Consider the following 20,429-nt stretch of genomic DNA (forward strand, 5'->3'; position numbering starts at 1 on the left):
ACAGTACCGTGGGCAAGAAGCCATATAGTAGGAGGAGGTGAGAAAGAAAGTGAATATAAAATGAAATGAATACTGGTGTTTACAGTTTATCTATTTCACTGCATGTTTGGCAGCAGGATTGTAGGAGGACTGACCAAGTGGACTCATTATTTAATTGTGTAGTAGTTAAAGAATGCTAATCAAATGGAAAATCTGAATATTGTTTCACGAGGAGCTGTTGGAATCACTATGGCTATGTACATTGCAGAAGAGCATCCAACACTGTGTGTTTTATAGGCAACATTCCACCCGCAGCTGAACCGTATTCCCCTATTGGCAGAAACAGTTGCAGACAATAGCCAGCTGCGTCCCAAACACTAAATGTCATATTTGATCTGCCACAATGCCCCGACCACTGATGTTTAAACTAAGTCAAATGGCTCAGTACACATTTTACCCTGTCTTTTGTGTAGCACTTAACAGGGGCCAAGATGGCTTTCTGTGTGCTCTTTTTTTTTTTTTTTTGTGTAGTGTGAATGAGCCCTAAATGTAACCTATTAATGCTTACACTTCATTTCTTAGCACTGGGAGAAAATGTGATCTGCAGTCCAATGTGTTATTCGCACACAATAGCGATGTCTCGGTGCTCTCCCCCTATTGGCTGACAGAAAAGGGAAGCTCCAAATGTATCATCTAAATCCTGCGTTTTTTACCATGCTCAGATTTGCTCAGCTTGCTGACAAGAAATGGCCACACATGGGTCTGTTTTTTGTTTTCATGTGCCTGACATCGAGGCAAAAGACCTAAAATTGCCTTGGGGTTATTTTTTACAATTTTTTGCTTCATATGCAAGCCGTACTCTTACAAATGTATAAACATGTAAAAATGCAAAAGAAAATGTAAATGGTATTTCTTTATTCTAGTCCTCATACAGAGGAACAGTGCCAGGGAATTAATATAGAAATCTCTATGTCATGCACTGGGATATCCCAGTATGTTAGTAAGGTTAATAGGCATGGGAATGAACGTACAGTGAACCTTGTCTTCATCCATCAGCTGGGAACTCAGACTAATTGAGATTGTCTTCCTGGAGTTATTTCATGCTGAAAAGTATTCTTACTATGTACTGTCTGCATGTGTGCGTATATACAGTTTGTGTGTTTGTGTGTGTGTGTGTGTGTGTGTGTGTGTGTGCGTATATACAGTTTGTGTGTGTGTGTATATACAGTATATACATATATATATATATATATATATACAAATTATACATTTTATTAATCTGTGTAAATTTTGAAACATAGAATATGCTTCCTTTTATTCTGATGAGATGCAGCTCCTTTTTCTTTCTTCCTTTGTCTCCTGTAACCTTCTGTTCCCAGACTATCACCAAATTGTGGGGGATATCCTAAAAATGTAACCAATATTGCAGACACCAGTTATGATGAGGAAAATACTTAACAGAGAAATGTGAATTTTGTATCTAACATGACCATTTACTATATTATATATAGTAAATATGCACTCTTTTCCCTAAAGAGAAACGATGAAGGTATGGGGGTCAGTTTACTTCTTTTTATGGTTTTTTTTTTTTTTTGGCTGAGTTTATAACATTTTTGTTTTACAAATATATGTTTAAAACATGACTAAGGATTCCCAGAGCACTGTGGATTAGCTTTAGAGCACAGAAGGTGAAGCAGAAACAACCAGCTTTTAAGTCACCATTTTTGCACTCAACAAAATTTTCCTACATTTCACTTGATAAATAACTTGTGGGAAGTTGTAAATAATATCACTCAGTTTGAAGGTTTTACCAAATATATGAAAGACAAAAACATTACATTTCATAGGTCAACTCACCAACCAGTCTGCCAACCAACCAAAATAACGTGTCTAACAGTCTGCGTTAAAAACTGGGGTTTAGTTAGCACGCATTTGCCAACGCATGCGTAAGCTGCATGGTCTCTTCACGGCACCCTGTGTATACTTGCAGTCCTAACGCTACTAAGAGCCCATTCACACCTGAGCATTTTGTAGCTTGAAGCCTGAAGCTACAAAACGCTTGAGGGGAAAAAATCTATTATTCTCTATGGAGATGGTTCACATCTCTACTCCATGTCGCCTGAAGCCCTACGCCTGAAGCTCAAACAAGTTCTGGACCCTTTTTTGTCTTGCAAATCGGGCAGATTTGGGCGTTTTTGGAGCAGGAAGCAGATGACAAAATCTAACAACATAGCAACAAATGATGAAACAGATGATCATTTTTCCTATTGGCTAATAAAAAAAATGCCAAAGCTCAAAAACGCCGGACAACGCTGCATGGAAACGCGCAAATATGCCCAAAGAAACGCGCAACAAAACGCCGGAAGAAACGCTCAAAAACGCTACGCTCAGGTGTGAATGCAGCCTGAGTTTATAAGTGTCTCCACAATGGAAGTACATACATTAAATGGATAGATGAGGGGCAGGTGGGCCTGGAGGCAGCCCAATCCCCTTTAAAGGAACAGGAGCACAGTGGACACCCAGCAATAGCACAGTGGCTGCGAAGGTGCCCAGTGTGTCCCCTGATCATATTTACACCAGTAACAAACAAATTGCCCCTGCCCCCACCTAAAACTGGCCTTCACAGTAAGGAGCACATGGAAGGGCAAACGCATGAAAGACAAAAACAGAACATTCCATAGCTCAACTCACCAACCAGTCTGCCCACCGACCAAATTAACCTGTCCAATGATCTGCGTTAAAAACAGGGGTTTAGTTAGCACGCATTTGCAAATGCATGCGTAAGCTGCAAGGCCTCTTCACGGCACCCTGTGTATTGCTTGCAGTCCTAACACTACTGAATTTATAAGCGTCTCCACAATGGAAGCATTTACCAAATATATGCCCATTTGGGAAAATCTGTGTTTATCTCAACTAAACAAACTAGTTGGGTTTGACTCCTGGAAGAAGAGGGTTGGTATTAATTTTCTCCACCAGTTAAATTTATGACAAAGACATTCTGTTGGCATTTAATGCTCTTAAAGAGCGCTATCAGTTCTCCAATTGAAAACTTTTTTTCAATATCTCCAAATGCATCATGTTCTACAGAGCCAGGCATCTGTTTACCGGTTGAAATATAACCCCTCTACGATTTTGTCCATGGCCATTTTTACATCCTGCACCAAAAGAGGGTTAATAGGAGATTTATACTCTACCCTTTAAACAGCTGTTAGTGCTCCGACACAGGTAAACAGCCATAGTTCATGGCAACAGGACATTGAATCACTGGATAATGAGGAGTGGACTCATGCATTGGAAGTATTGCCGAAGGTTTCCCTTTCACACTCCCAGTGCTTGACTCGGTTGTTTATCGTACACAGAGTATACTCCACAATAACTTTACTCTTAGGGAAGGACGTCCTCTCCATTGTGTCCTAGATGTACTTAGGCTACTGGGTCCCTTTATTCACATAATGGGGCGCTTCCCCAAACTTCATCGGTACTGGGAAAACCCATTTACAACTCTTAATTCCCTTTGTTCCACTAGGGTGGTAGTAGATCCCAAATTTACACTTCTGGGAATAATCCCAGATGATTTACTTCCCGGGTGAAATGCATATTGTGTGGACAAGATTCCTATACTCAGCTCGCAAACTCATATCACAAAAGTGGATCTCAACCACACCTCCAACACACAAACAACACACCTCCAACACACAAACAACACACCTCCAACACACAAACAATGGTGTGAAATTCCTAACTTTACATTATGGAGAGAAGAATTAACCTACAAACATAGGGGGTGCCCTAGACAGTGCAAAAACATATGGTCCTGGTGGGTGGACTCTAATAATTCATCCTATATCCCCCTTCCTCGGGACACAGAGGAATCTAGCTAAGATACCAGTGACTGGTGTGACAGGTAATGTGGGTGGTTGGTTAAAGTCTCAATGGTGACGTCCCCTAATAAATAAGAATTAACTCACATTTTGTTAATGGTGGAATTATGTAGTTCATTGTAAGTTTGTTTTTCTTAGCGTGCTGCGCAATCTGAGTCATTCCTTATGCACAATTGTTTTACACACTCATTTGTGTATGTTTTTAAAGAGGTAGTAAACTGCAGGTGGTTAAAACCAAAGAAAAAAATCCCTACAAGGCAATGTCCTAATGTGCTAGTATGCATCGCATACTAGCACATTATGAGAAACTTGCCTTTGATCGAAGCCTTCCAGCACCACAATGCCACTGCTGAGAGGGCTGACATTTCCCCCCCGTTCTTCCTTACGGGTTTGCGGCCTCCGGCTACATGAGTGGCTGGGGGCGCAATGACGTCACTCCTGTGCATGTGCGCGGGAGCTGCCGTTTCCAGCACGGGCTCTGAAGGTCCGGCACTGTAACCCGGACCTTCAGAGCACATGCGCTGGTGATATCATCGGCTGCATGGACTCTGAATACCTCCTAAACGGTGCAAGTTTAGGAGATATTCACAGTGCCTACAGGTAAGCCTTATTATAGGCTCACCTGTAGGTACAAGTGGTATAACAGAATTTACTACCACTGTAATACACGTGCTGAGTCCATGATGTGCTTTTCTTTGTTAGTGTGTTTATTTTTTGTTAATAGATGTTTTTCCTTCTGGTACTCTTTTGTTGTTTTCTATTTGTTTTTATTTTGTAAAAGGGGTCAATAAAAATTACCTGATTTAAAAAAAAGAAAAAACAACCTGCTTGGAGGCACAGTTTGTCTGATAGGTATGAGGCACTGCAAAGAGTTATTTATTCTGTGTGTATAAATATTGGCTTGAGCTATTGAGCTTTATTTTAGTATAGTGTGACTAATTAATCCATGAAAATTGAGGGAAAAAAGGAGCAAAGAGCTGTGCAATATTTTTTTTTTTTTTTACTGCACAAAAAAAACACTATGCAATCTAAACATTGTATCCATACTTTGAACAGATAACCACCAGTCATGTTCATACTATCATTCATGTGATGTTATGTACTATTTTGCAGTATCTCTCTGAGACTAGTATACTCCCTGATGTAGCTTGAAGTGATAACATTTCAACAAGTTGGTCAGTAAGATGTTCGGTAATCTGCCACAAAAACTAAAATAACAGCTACTGGCGCCGTATACATAATACAGTAGTTGGCATAAGCAGCATAATTGTGTTAATGCATTTTTTGGCAATAACAATGAACATTTAGATAAAAGTGTAAATGGGCAGATGAGATGTGCTAATCACAGACTGATCACGGTTTTTAGTTTCTGGCGCCTGGGATACTACTTTGGGATTCTTTGAGGGAAAAAATATAACCGTTAAATGTTTTCACTTATTATGTTTTCCTGACTCATCCAAGCTCATTGTTCTGAATCACGGGCACTCCTATCTGGGAAAAAACCTCCACATTTGCCTGTTTGTTCAGGTATTGTATACAGTGCATACCGTCCAGTGTATGTAAACCCTAACAATTAACTTATCTTATTTGAAGTTGAAGCCACAAAAAAAAAACAGTAATGCAGCCACCACATCCAAGGACAGGCAGACTGCAGGATATTATATTTTTCCTGGGTTTTGATACACTTTAAAGGGTAACTCCACTTTCATGGAAAGAAATGTAGTAAATAAAAAGACTGTAATTTAAAGTACCGTATTTATCTGTGTATAACACGCACAGGTGTATAACACGCACCTTATTTTTAAAAGGAAAGTTTCAGAAAAAAAACTGGTGGTTATGACTAAGGCCTTATAGGCTGAAACGCGTCAACTGTTCTCATTTGCGTTTGGTCACTGTGGCTTGTCAATAAATATTACACTTTTTTAAGAGCAATCACCGGAGTGCGGATCATCTTTTCCTCATAACACGCACAGGTGTATAACACGCACCTTATTTTTAAGAGGAAAGTTTCAGAAAAAAAACTTTTTAAATAAAGAATTTTGAAGCAACATAAGGGTCAGTGCCCATCAATGCTGCCTTATCAGTGCCCATCAATGCGGCCTTATCAGTGCCCATCAATGCGGCCTTGCCATTGCCCATCTGCAGCCTTCCCTATGATTGCAGCCTGATTAGTGCCCATCTGCACCCTTGCCCATCATTGCAGGCTGATCAGTGACCATCTGCAGTCTTGCCCATCATTGCAGCATGATCGGTGCCCATCTACAGCCTTGCCCATTATTGCAGCCTGATCAGTGCCCATCTGCGGCCTTGCCCATCATTAGAGCCTGATCAGTGCCCATCTGCATATTGTTTTTAAAAAATACTTATCCATTATAATCTGCTGACAAAGTAATTTTCTGTAAAATTCAATATGGCATCCTAGAGGCGTTCTGTACACTCTTGGTTTACAGAACACCCCCAGTGATGTCATATCCTGCTTGTGTGATTGGCTCGCTGATTTTCCCAGAAGTCTGCACTAAGCTACAAGTCTGGCATCCTCTGCAACAAATTTCAGTTTTGGTTTGGATTGTTTTTTTTTTTTTTAAACAAAAGTAGGGTTATTCTCTAAAATCCTTGCAATGTATATTGATCACCCAGAGGGAATTTTTTTCTTTTTTTTTTTATCTTAAAGCGAAGTTCCACACAAAAATGGAACTTCCGCTTTTTGGAACCCTCCCCCCCTCCAGTGTCACATTTGGCACCTTTCAGGGGGGAGGGGGGTGCAGATACCTGTCTAAGACAGGTATTTGCACCCACTTCCGGCATAGACTCCCATGGGAGTCTACGCCTCTTCCCGTCCCCACCGCGCTGTCTCCTGGGAAACACACAGCTCCCAGGAGAGAGCGGGGACCATTTGGGACGCGCGGCGCGACTCGCGCATGCACAGTAGGAAACCGGGAAGTGAAGCCGCAACGCTTCACTTCCTGATCCCCTCACCTAGGATGGCGGCGGCAGCTGCCGAGAACCGAGCGGGTTCTCGGCGTCCCCTGCCGACATCGCTGGACCCTGGGACAGGTAAGTGGCCATGTATTAAAAGTCAGCAGCTGCAGTATTTGTAGCTGCTGGCTTTTAATATTTTTTTTTTTGGCGGTGTGGGTGAACCCCCGCTTTAACAAAAGTGCAGTTTACTTTACCGCTGACGCCCGGGCGTCAGCAGTGTGAAAGGGGTCTAAGATATAAATAGGAGGTTTCTTTGGGATAACACAGGAAGTGTGCAGATGACATGGAGGATATCAGAATTTCTGACAAAATTAACTTGCCAAACAGATATCAGAAAATGGGGAGCCAATAAGAGAAGTTCATTGTTGGGGTTCACATAAATTAATAGAAAGATCAAGCTGTGTACACAAATATTTAGACTATAAATACAACACAAAGCTATGGAGCAGTCCTTGTATATAGTATAGGTAATAAATAGAGGATAGACAAATAGATAAAATAGACAATAGAGCTGCACGATTCTGGCCAAAATGAGAATCACGATTTTTTTTGCTTAGAGTAAAAAGATCACGATTCTTGCAAGTTGCAACGTAAAATCTTTCACATTATACAAAAAAAAATTGGGCTAACTTTACTGGTTAGTTTTTTTTTTTTTTAAATTCATTAAAGTAATTTTTTTTCAAAAAAAATTGCATTTGAAAAACTGCTGTGAAAATACAGTGTGACAAAAAATATTGCAACAACCACCATTTTATTCTCTAGGGTCTCTAAAAAAAAAAAATAAAATAAAAAATAAAATTATTTATATATATATATATATATATATATATATATATATATATATATATATATATATATATATATATATATATATATATATATATATATATAATGTTTGGGGGTTCTAAGTAATTTTCTAGCAAAAAAAAAATGATTCTAACTTGAAACCAACAAATGTCAGAAAAAGGTTTAGTGTTTAAGTGGTTAAACTTCCCTCATTTACACACAAAGTCTATTCCTTTGACAAATTGTTACAATGTTTAGACTTAAATTTAACTGCTAAAGAATGTTGTGATTTTTGGCAGACTGCCTGTTTTTTTTCTTCCTGTCTTTCGATGGCTGTGGCTTCAGAAGAGCAGAGAGAATTCTTTGCATAGAAAGAATCGTGAAACACTTTTGTCAAGATCGCAACGGGGAAAAAAATCGCGATAATGATTCTTGACGATTAATCGTGCAGCTCTGGTAGACAATGTTTATACTTTCACATGCTTTTTGGTCCATACATTCATGACTATATCATATACTATATATATATACAGATGTCTAGGTGTCTCCCTCTAGTGGCTATCTGTATGCTAAGCAGTGCATTCAGTATCACTGCAGAACAACTGCTGACATTTCACAACTACCTTGAGTAAAATAAGAAAAAAAAAAGTAAAGCTCACCCTTTTTTTTTTTTTTTTTTTTTTTTGGATAGACTGTAAAAGTACCCCCCTTTGCAGGTCCCCACTTGCACATTCGTTCTCTCGATTTGTCTTGATGACCATTGTCACCTGGACAGAAAGTGACAGCGAATCTGAAATGTTCCTGTTGTCTGGAAGCAAAGGACATTTTCCAGCAGGGACATTAGTTCTGATGACAGCTGTATAAGTAGGGATCTTCCCTTTACTGTTCTGGACAGAAAGTGAAGGGAGATCTCCCATGGGACACGACTCTTCACTGCTGCTGAACCCTTGTATAATGTATTGCTATATTCCCTTGTTGCTGTGTTATATAATTCCTCTTGTAACAAAGGCCATGTAAAAACTGACAGGTTAAAGCGTCTGATCATCTGGAACAAGCCTGAAAATTGCATGGATGAGTAAAAATTTGTCTTGTCTGTAACGTATAACATTACATTGCACTCATGACTGCTACTCCCACTACATTACTGGGAGCTAGATCATTCTGGCTGGTAAACCTTTTGATATTCTTCAAGCTCATTTAATAATGTTAAGTGCTGTGATGTCATTCGTTTTATGTCCGCTGACTAGTGTGATGTACCTTTCTCTACAGCCTGCTTCTCATTAAAGGCTCTACTGTGCTGCCATCTAGTGCATGTTCAGCTGTACAACAGCTAAGGTGTGCCCGTCTAATGTTGTAACATACAGATATAACAAAATAAAAAGGTGAATGGACAAGGGGAGGAGCAGGGCACATAAACAACAGGATCACCTCCCTGTGTAGAGCTGGAGCCCTTATAACTGCGACACGCTGGAAGTACGGCAATAGCCGTATTATCTAACATATATAAATGTACAGTGGCGTTCAGCCCCTCCACGATGACAGTCCCTCCTATACTCAGATAAAAATAATAATAATGTGGCACTCAAAATAGTGACAAAAAATATAAACGTGAAAAAAGGTAAATATATCAGAAGCAACAATATCATATAAATGAATATAACAATATATTGTGTATGAACAAAATGAACTCCAGGTGAATGTTCCAAAAGTGAATGACTCAAAAACATACAACAGTTCTTGAATAAACAAGATAATGCAGCTCAAAGCTGAATCTTGTGTAGGGAAAAGTCTCTCGCACTTCTCCCGGTGAAGTCAAACTGAATTTTGTGTATAAACAAAGGATAAGACTTGGTGGACTTGTACACTATACAGCATAGGAGTCAAACAGGCATTCATGAGGAATAACCTCAACAGGATTCAGCATGCAAAGTTGATAATCTGCGAATGGGCCACTAGCGAGATCGACATAGGGGATCCACCGTCAGAAAATGAGCTCCATAGGGTTCAGTGATCCACATCAAAGGTGAACTTGGTGATCCATGATGGGTATAAAAACCACATGTAGTGTAACACTGTATAGTGGGTTTATTGTAAAAGTCGACAATCCAAAAAAGTTCCATACAAGGCTGGTAACATACGGTTGTAAAAAAGCAATGTGCAGTAGTTTCAGGAGCATCACACGACGCGTTTTGTCTGATTGGACATCATCAGGGGTGACAATCCCTCCTGCACTCAACTCCTCCACGGTGATGGTCCCTCCTGCACTCACTCGGACCCTCCACCATGATGGTCCCTCCTGCACTCAGCCCCTCCACGGTGACGGTCTCGCCTGTATTCAGCCCCTCCACGGTGATGGTCCCTCCTGTACTCAGCCCCTCCACGGTGACGGTCTCTCCTGTATTCAGCCCCTACAAGCCTCAGAAGAAGAATTGGGACACATAGGGTTTTCTTTGGGGAAGATGACAAATTCTTGTGGACTGTTGGGGATTTTTTTATTGTTCATATTTGTGGGTGAGTATGTGCTAAATGTAAAAATCTTGCCACTGAATGTAGACTGCATTCATTCTAAGGTAAAGATGGTGGAGTGAGCCTTGAGAATGGGCAGCAGTCCCCCTGTTCTTTAGTTATTTGGTAAGACATTTAGCTGTCTATGGATAGCCAAAGATTTGTTCAAGGAATCTGGTACATAATGGGGGTTGATTTACTAAAACTGGAGAATGCAAAACCTGGTGCAGCTCTGCATAGAAACCAATCTACTTCCGTTTATTTTTTTCAATTATTTTTTAATTGAAGTAACCATATAAGATTACCGAAACAGACAATACAGTAAAAACAAATGCCAGAGGCATCATATTAAGGATTAACAGGTATAGTAACATGTGCATCTAACAAAGAAAAATTCAACCATCAAATGGAAAATATCTGGAAGTATTTAAAAAAAAATTAAATTTCAAAAATACCCCCCTCGTGGACATATAACAAGCTTAGTACAGTGAGGGGGAAAAAAAGTATTTGATCCCCTGCTGATTTTGTACGTTTGCTCACTGACAAAGAAGTGATCAGTCTATAATTCTAATGGTAGGTTTATTTTAACAGTGAGAGACAGAATAAAAACAAAAAAATCCAGAAAAACGCATTTAAAAAAAGTTATAAACTGATTTGCATTTTAACCACTTAAGGACTGGAAGGATTTACCCCCTTAATGTCCAGGCCGTTTTTTGTGATACGGCACTGCGTATCTGCGTATTTTAGCTGACAATTGCACAGGCATGCGACGTTGTACCCAAAAAAATTGATGTCCTTTTTTTCCCCACAAATGGAGCTTTCTATTGGTGATATTTGATCACCTCTGCGGTTTTATTTTTTTGTGCTATAAACAAAAAAAGACCGACAATTTTGAAAAAAAAAAAACAATATTTTTTATTTTCTGCTATAAAACATACCCAATACATTTAAAAAAAAATCTAATTTCTTCATCGGTTTAGGCCAATATGTATTCTACTACGTATTTTTTTTATTAAAAAAAACCCCAATAAGCGTATATTGATAGGTTTGCGCAAAAGTTATCACGTCTACAAAATATTGGATAGATTTGTGGCATTTTTTTTTTTTTACTAGTAATGGTGGTGATCAGCGATTTTTAGCGACATTGCGGTGGACAGATTGGACACCTAACTGACATTTTTGACACTTTTTTAGTAACCAGTGACATTACAGTGATCAGTGCTAAAAATATGCACTGACATTGCACTAATGACACTGGCAGGAAAGGGGTTAACATCAGGGGCGATCAAGGGGCTACCTGTGTTCATTGGGTGTGTTTACTAACTGTATGGGGAATGGGCTGCCTGGAATAACACACAGATATGTCTTCCTGCAGAGCAGAAAGACAAGATCTCTGTGTGGTCCCCAGCCTTCAGCAGATCCCCGTTCTGTCTCTGCAAGGAACCGCTGATTGTCCTCCGTGCGCCCACAGAAAGCCATGAACGAGCCCAATGTACACCCACGGCGATTCGCGCAGCCGAGCCAGCTTGCCGCAGTTTAATTGCGGAGGTTGGTCGGCAAGTGGTTAATGAGTGAAATAAGTATTTGACCCCTTTGCAAAACATGACTTAGTATTTGGTAGCAAAACCATTGTTGGCAATCACAGAGGTCAGACATTCCTTGTAGTTGGCCACCAGGTTTGCACACATCTCACGAGGGATTTTGTTCCACTGCTCTTTGCAGATCCTCTCCAAGTCATTAAGGTTTCGAGGCTGACATTTGGTAACTCGAACCTTCAGCTCCCTCCACATATTTTCTATAGGATTAAGCCCTGGTTCACACTGAGCTGCGGGAACATTCGCACATTTTCACTCCCGTATGTCAGTCCCGATTTTGGTGGCGATTTCACAGACATCTGTATGGGTTTCTGCACAGATGTCAATGGAAATTGCATCCTGAGATCACAAACAGTAGTACAGAAACTACTTTTTGAATTCGGTGCCGCAAATGCATTAGGACGGTGCCATTGCTGGCAATTGCTGCCGATTTGACATGTCAGACGTACCAGTGTGAACCAGGGCTAAGGCCCCTTTCACAGTGCTGCGACTAGAAAGTCGCATGATTTTGCTGCGATTTTACAGCGATTTCAAGGCCGCGATTTTCCCGCGATTTCAGGAGCTGCCTCGCATCAAAGTCAGACCAAAGTAGTACAGGGACTACTTTTGAAGTTGGTGAGACTTGAAGACGCACAGATATGAATGGCACTCATTGGAAATCAAGTCGCAGAACAAGTCGCAAAGTGTGAAAGGAGCCTAAGGTCTGGAAACTCCAGGATCTTAATGTGTTTCATCTTGAGTCAATTCTTTTGTTGCCTTGGCCCTGTGTTTTGGTTCATTGTCATGCTGGAATACACATCCACGACCCATTTTCAATGTCCTGGCTGAGGGAAGGGAAGTTTTCACCCAAGATTTGATGATACATGGCCCCGTCCCTTTGATGCGGTGATGTTGTCCTATCCCCTTAGCAGATAAGCACCCCCAAAGCATATGCCAAAGAGCTCGATTTTTGGTCTCATCTGATCACAGCACTTTCACCCAGTTCTCCTCTGAATCATTCAGATGTTCAAGCGCAAACTTCAGAAGGGCCTGTACATGTGCTTTCTTGAGCAGGGGGACCTTGTGGGCGCTGCAGAATTTCAGTCCTTCATGGCGTAGTGTGTTACCAATTGTTTTCTTGTCATCTATGGTCCCTGCTGCCTTGAGATTATTGACGAGATTCTCCTGTGTAGTTCTGGGCTGATTCCTCACCTCTCATGATCATTGAAACTCCACGAGGTGAGATCTTGCATGGAGCCCCAGACTGAGGGAGATGGTTATTTTGTGTTTCTTCCATTGGCGATGGTCTTGTAGCCCATTCCAGCTTTGTGTAGGTCAGGGGTCTTCAAACTACGGCCCTCCAGTTGTTCAGGAACTACAATTCCCATCATGCCTTGTCATGTCTGTGAATGTCAGAGTTTTACAATGCCTCATGGGATGTGTAGTTCCGCAACAGCTGGAGGGCCGTAGTTTGAAGATTCCTGGTGTAGGTCTACAATCTTGCCTCTGACATCCTTGGACAGCTCTTTGGTCTTGGCCATGGTGGAGAAATTGGAATCTGATTGATTGCTTCTGTGGGCAGGTGTCTTTTATACAGGTAACAAGCTGAGATTAGGAGCACTCCCTTTAAGAGAGTGTTCCTAATCTCAGCTTGTTACCTGTATAGAAGACACCTGGCAGCCAGAAATCTTGATGATTGATAGGGGATCAAATACGGTACTTCTTTCACTCATTAAAATGCAAATCAATTCATAACTTTTTTGAAATGCATTTTTCTGGATATTTTTGTTCTGTCTCTCGCTGTTAAAATAAGCCTACCGTTAAAATTATAGACTGATCGTTTCTTTGTCAGTGGGCAAACGTATAAAATCAGCAGGGGACCAAATACTTTTTTCCCCTCACTGTAGGTCTCCCTCATGGTAAATCTGTGGGGGTATACCCCAATACCCCTGGGTAGATAGACCACACCTATACAATGCAACATTATCTGTAACTGCTGTATATATTACGTCATGGTACTGGACCCATAGAGCCCTATTCCAAAGATAATATCATATCTTAGCATGGATAGAAGGAAGTTAAGTCCCCCCCAAGCTAAGCATTTTAAACCTCATGGCTTACTTGTGAAATAGTGTTACTAAGGTAAGCGAATAAACAATATACCTTTTGGAAATTACCCACTCAGGTAACTGGATACCTGGGGAGTTTCCCCACCCGCTGAGTCAGAGCTACATGAAGGGGTATGGATTCAAAGGATCACTCTCGGGAGTGGGGGAACTCGCTCTTAGCGGGGGCACTGTTACGAAGAAGTAAGGTCAGAAGGACAAAATTCCACCTCGTTCCCCTGCAGAACAATCACATAACTGGATAGTACCTGCTAAAGTCCAATAAACAAAAATATCCTCATCTCAGAATATTGTAGGTCAGTATTACCACATGTGGAGAGAGTATAAACGGAAAGAAGGAAAGATGTAACAGAAAAAAAAAGGAAGGAGACCGGAAACGTACAGCTTAAGGAGGCACCAGAGGACATTGGAGAGCATGGTACATCAATACGAGTTACAGAGGCTGTTGTATGTAGACACTCCACGGTTCCCAAACCGCTTCAGATGTTTTGAAGGTGGCCAGAAGAGTGACAATGGCCTTCTCCTGGACCATTATCTATTATATCTTTCGCTTTGCTGCAGCAATGGATACAGTTGGCTGTTTCCAAGCTCGGGCTACAGCTTCCAGGTTTTTTAAGCTGAAGTTAGAAGCTGATTGGCTACCATGCACAGCTGCACCATATTTTGCACTCTCCAGTTTTAGTAAATCTACTTTCTAATTTCTTTTATGGGTTATTGGGCTGCTTTGGGATCTGGTGCTGGCTGGACCTGTCTCGAAAAGCTCCTTTAGGACAGTATGGGCATCCTCAGTGGGCAAATAGCCTTTTTTTTTGCTTTATACACACAAGGCTCAGCATAGAGTGCTCACCAACATCAAGGATCCAGTTTTGATATGCAAGGGCATCACTAATGCTCCTTCCCAAGAAAGTGCTTGGGTTGGTACAAACCTAGCATGCATGGTCAAACATCGATCTACTATTTTATGAGACTCATTCCAGCTACTACATGCTTGAGCAAAGGTCTTGTATTCTGCATTTTTGTTGCATTGCCCCGTGTGCTGTAAACTATAACATGTCAACATGAAGGACAATACATATTTCCATGCTCATTATGTGTCAACAAGCCCATAAACACACTATGATCTGTCATTTACCATGACTGCTAGATACGCATTATAAACTGGTGTTCATATTTATGAGCTCTTCATTTTAACTCAGATGTAGACTATAACCCATTTTGCTTTATTTCTCTGGATCACACATGAAGCATAGATGTACATGTACTGTGAGGATGATTTATAACGACTATAAAAATGTGGAGCCAGCTATCAAATCAGTCAGATGTCTTTATCGTCCCAGTAAATGGCACCTGGATGATTGCTATGGGTCGCAACTCCAGCTGTCTTTTGCTTTCATAAATGATCCCCCCGTGTCTGACTGTGAACGATGGGCAGAAACACATGCTTGTATTTGAATGCATTACCAAAATCCTGTCTATGATTTAGGTGATGGCTGCATGTACAGCAACATATTTATTCATATTCCCATAGAAAGAAAACAGCAGGACGTGCTCACAGCGATTCTATAAAAAAAAAAAATAAAGCTACCAAAGTCTGGAAGCCCTCATTACTGTCCCCATGGGAAAGCCTATGCAGCTCAATCTCCGTCTTCATAAATGATACTTTGAGCAGGAGCTTCACTTTGCCAAGATTGGACCACATCTGTCTATGCTCTTTCAGACAGTAGTATCTCCGCTATGACTATGGAGCAAGCAGCTTACCGACTCATGGCCCGTACACACGATCTGAAACGGACGAAAAATACCGCTTTCGACGCGATCGTACGATAATCGGATCGTTAGTACAGAGCTTTCAAGAGCTGATCACGACAGTTCGTCCGATATTATCCAATGAGACAAGCACCAACATTTTTCTCGTGTGATACCAGATCGTACGATTTTCGTTTTAATCAGTACAGTTGTCATCCAAAAAACACAATACAAATACACTACAACACATTACATCACTTCTAATTTTTTTTTTTATTATTCTGTCGTACAATAATTTTCGTAACTTTAGTAAACTCTCTGTTTTTCATATGCGACTAGCATAGGCGTGCGCACAGGGTGTGCTGGGTGTGCTCAGGCACACCCTAATCCCCCCATGCGCATTAGTGTTATCGTTCTGTGTAGCAACAGGAACATGGGAAAGATCTCCCTCTTACCGGCTCTGCCATATGAGAAGTGTTTATCCTTTTCTCTTTCACTGTGCCAGCAGGGAGATCAATGTGCCGGAGTCATATATATGTAGATACATACACATGCATGTGTGTTTGAGCTTAAGGGTGCACACCCTAATGCATTAGGCTGCACACACCTATGGCGACTAGCATGCAAAAAAAAACAAAAACGGTCGGTCTGACATTCGATTTTCGGATCGTGTGTACATGGGCCATTACAGCAAGACTGCATGCAGTTTTGCAGCAGTAGGATGGAAATATATTGATTGCTTCCCCTTTTAACACAGACATTTTGAATACAATAGTAAAATCGCTAGTAAACTGTGGTTACAATGCAAGGGAAAGATAACCCAGAGTTTGGCAGAATTCCCAGACCGCTACTATAGCAATGTCTTATCTTCCACTGAAGAAAGATAAGAGGCGATATTTATGCACTATCTTCAGAAAGTCTGTACACATTTGTAGTTATTTGCTATCAATAAACTAAACCCAGGAACGTATTTATAAATGGCGAGCTCCCATTATTTACACCAACATTGCTATTTTATTAAGGCTTGTATTTTTTCTGCAGATGAAAAACCGTTTGAAGTGTGTTTTTGTTTTGTGTGCAGGAACGTGCTCGAAATGACTGAAAACGTATCTGGGAATTTATCTGCACCAGAAAGGTGCGCATTTTCATTTCGGATGCCTCTTTCTAGGAAGCATGTTCTGGAATTTAATACATTCCCTGAATATCTTAAACCACAGAGGTTTCATCTTCTGCAGAACCACAGTATTCGTGATTGAACATATCTCAATGCAATTTTAATTTTAGATTTTAGCTTTTCCTTGTGCTTTTTCCACAGAGAGGGTACATTTAAAGTTTACATATAGTCAAAGCTTTTTTTTTTTTTTTTTTTTTCTTTACAGTGCTTGTCTGGTTGGGCAAATTTACCTTCACTTCCTTTCCCAGAAACCCAACAGGAAGTGACAGGAAAATTCTTTAAAGTGAAGGGAATTACTTTCTCAGGCAGTTGTCATGGGGAGAGTTAAGCCTAGTACATACGATCAGAAAATCGTACAAAAAATACAGTTTTTGAATCGATTGTACCACAATCTGATCGTGAGTATGCAGCTTTTATCCAAAATTATCCAAATGACAAACATGAACAATTTTCGTTTTTAATCAGTACAGTTTTTGTCCAAAAATACAATACATTACGGCGCTTCCGAATTTTTATTCTGCTGTACAAGAGCTTTCGTAGCTTTAGTAACCTTTGCATTTTCAATATGGAGAAACGGCAATCCACATCGAAGAAAGCATGTCGCCCAAAAGAAGCTCCAGAACTTTTTTGGGGCGACATGCTTCCCGCACGTTTTATTGCGCGATAATCACGGCAGGACCCGTACCACGATTTGAGGTGTCATTCAAATGAATGGCGTCTCAAATGCGAGTTGCGCGATTTGTCATTCACACATCAGCGTTGTCAAATCGCGGGCAGATTCGCAACAAATCTGCCCGCGATTCAAAAACGCTATAGTGTGAATGCAGCCAAATGCTTGCCATACACGCACAGAATTTTGGCCGTTTGAAGATTGAATGATTATTCATCGGTCAAAAGCGAATTGCCCAATAACTGACAGAATAAACTTGTTTCCATGATCGTCGTTACCGTTGGATAACAATAAAAACTTCTAAATTATACAAGACAGAATATACACTTTAGTTGAAACGGTAAAAGTTTTCGCTTCTGATCCATCGACATTAGCCAGGCCCACGGTCAAAATCGTTGGTAGAGCTGGGCGATTTTCTCCCAAAAAAACTCGATTCACGATTCGAATCAAGTTTTTTTTTTTTTTTTTTTGATGGACACCGCGCCGGTCCTGAGGAGCTGCGGGCAGGAGTTTTTAGGCGAGGCTTCGGCCTAGTCCGCGGCGTCCGGCCTTGCGGTCTAGGCTGAAGCCACGGCCTCACCTAAAAACTCCTGCCTGCAGCTCCTCAGGACCGGTGCGGTGTCAGTGCCGGTCCCGGTGAAAAATAAAATTGATTTGCTGAAAATTTGAATAAATTTGACCTCTCAACTCGATTCAAGATTCAAATCGATTTTTTTCCCCAGCCCTAAAAGTTGGGTCCACTAAAGGCATGATTTTCGAACAATCTTTCCGAAAACGACCAGTTTTGTCCGAAATTCTGTGCGTGTATGGCCAGCATTAGTCTGGAACTGTTTTTTTCATGAAATAGAAGATATTCCAGGTACATCTAAAGTAAGGACTTTTCTTTTTAAAACAAGGAACAGTGGACTAAACACAAAGTGAAATGTGGTATGTAAATCACAGCATAAACTGGAAAGGTGAGACATGGCAAATCCCCTGCTATATCCCAATGGGATTGGGTGGAGTTATGCCAGAGCCTGAATTTCCCACCTGAAGTCAGAATTTGCTGAAACCAACTCCACCCCAGTTCTCAGGGGGCTCATGTGGTGGAAGAAATGGAGAAGTAGCTGTAGGAACCTTTTAAAAGCAAGTTATGTGCAGTCCCAAAAATTGATATTCAGAAGGAAATGTTCTCCACTACCTTATTACCCACACAACCTGCACATAGCAAAATAGGGAAAGTTGTTCTTCCATCTTGAGAGTAAAGCTTTTTTTCCTCCTGTTCAACCATGACATGTAGTAGAGATAAATGGCCACAAGGGGTCTATTCCTATACCCAAAAGTGGAACTTCTGCTCATTTGTCTCCTGTCCCCCTCCGGTGCCACAATTAGCACCTTTCAGGGGGGAGAGGTATCCTGTTCCCACCTCAGGGAGTCCGTGCCGCGGCCCATGCCGTAAGGCTATACTGCCAGATACCCTTACCCGTAATGGCGGCGGCAGCACCTGACAGTTGATGGAATCATCAGCTGTGGTGCTTGACATCGCTGTACTCCAGGACAGGTATCAATCTATCCAATGAGGATCCAAGACAGCAGCTGGAGCTGCTGGGCTTGTGCTCATCGCTGGAACGATCGGGTTAAGGTAAGAAATAGGGAGGCTCTGGGGGGCAGCAGAAGGTTTTTCACCTTAATGTATAGAATGTATTAAGGTGAAAAACCTTGAGACTTTACAACTCCTTTAAGTGCCTGTTTGGTAGAGTTACCAAAACTCTTTAAAATGTTTTCTTTTTTTTCCCAGTATGAAAGATTGTAGTTGTATGGAGTTGTATTTGTTTTTTTTGTTTTTTTTTTGTGGTGATGTTAATTTAGTGGAAGACCACTATACCTTTCATCAGTTACTTCTTTGATGTTCTTTTTAAGTCGAGTATTGCTTATACATATTTATTACGCAGTCTACTGTTAAGTTTAATTATATGAATTTGAACGTTTTCCACTTTCTCTGGCAGGTGGCTCCTCCTCTGAAAACGACTGTGCGTTCGAGCCAGATTACTCCATCACCCCCATTCCTGTGACTGAAGGCATGCAGCATATACGCATAATGGAGGGCATGTCCCGTTCGCTGCCATCCTCTCCCCTGCTCACCCCACCAAGCCATCAGTGTGCGACTGCAGCCTGTCAAGAAACTGACTGGTAAGAACAGACTCTCCAGCAGACAATGTGGCTCTTCATGTTAAAAGAAAATACAAAATGTACATTGTGTATATAATACATCTTTTAGGAAAGCTATTGAATTTATCAAACCATAATCCCTATTATATTTTTTATTCCCCAAATGACCTTTTTAAATTCAAAATTTATAACTCTTGGAAGTGGTTGGTAGTAATGGATGTTGGGCATTTTAATTCACCCAAAGACTTAACACGATCATAGTCTGATCAGTCAATTTCAGCCTAAGTGACAGTCCTTATGTGTTGGGCAACCCACAGGTTGGACATACTGTATATCTCCCCCAGAAGGACAAGTGAGTTGACACCAACACTCATCTCTGTTGTCCTCTAAGTAGGCCAATAAATCTCTTAGAGGGAAGGTCCAATCAAGTTAAAGTGGGAATCATGTATTTTCACCTACAAGGTGTGCCTAGAAACCACCATATCCTTGCTGAGTAGCTGGTTTGTGGGTCGGAATCGGTCCATTTATACCAGTTCAACCAAACCTAAAGAAATACAACTCAGTCCAACTCAGAAGATCCTTTAAGATAGATCTCCATACAGATTCCTCAGGGCTCCTGTAAAGTGATATATATATATATATATATATATATATATATATATATATATATGTGTATATATATATATATATATATATATTTTTTTTTTTTTTTTTTTTTTCATGCTCCCATTTACTTTACATTGTATTGTGTGGATGACTGTTATACTGCACTTTACCTGTTTTGTGTTTCTTTGGACATTTGGACGGATTTACTAAAATTAGAGCACGCAGTCTGGTGCAGCTGGGCATAGTAACAATCAG

At 40.8% G+C, this 20,429-nt stretch overlaps 1 protein-coding gene across 1 annotated transcript in view; it reads left to right on the forward strand.

Annotated features, from left to right (window-relative positions):
* Positions 1–20,429, forward strand: part of TANC2 (tetratricopeptide repeat, ankyrin repeat and coiled-coil containing 2) — a 710,755-nt gene that overhangs the window by 483,540 nt on the left and 206,786 nt on the right. The window contains 2 exon segments of the mRNA XM_073607675.1: positions 19,406–19,542; positions 19,544–19,589. Of these exon segments, the coding sequence (XP_073463776.1) occupies positions 19,406–19,542; positions 19,544–19,589 (183 nt within the window).

This window comes from Aquarana catesbeiana, linkage group LG12 (genome assembly GCF_042186555.1).
Source record: "Aquarana catesbeiana isolate 2022-GZ linkage group LG12, ASM4218655v1, whole genome shotgun sequence".
NCBI classification, from domain to species: Eukaryota; Metazoa; Chordata; class Amphibia; order Anura; family Ranidae; genus Aquarana; species Aquarana catesbeiana.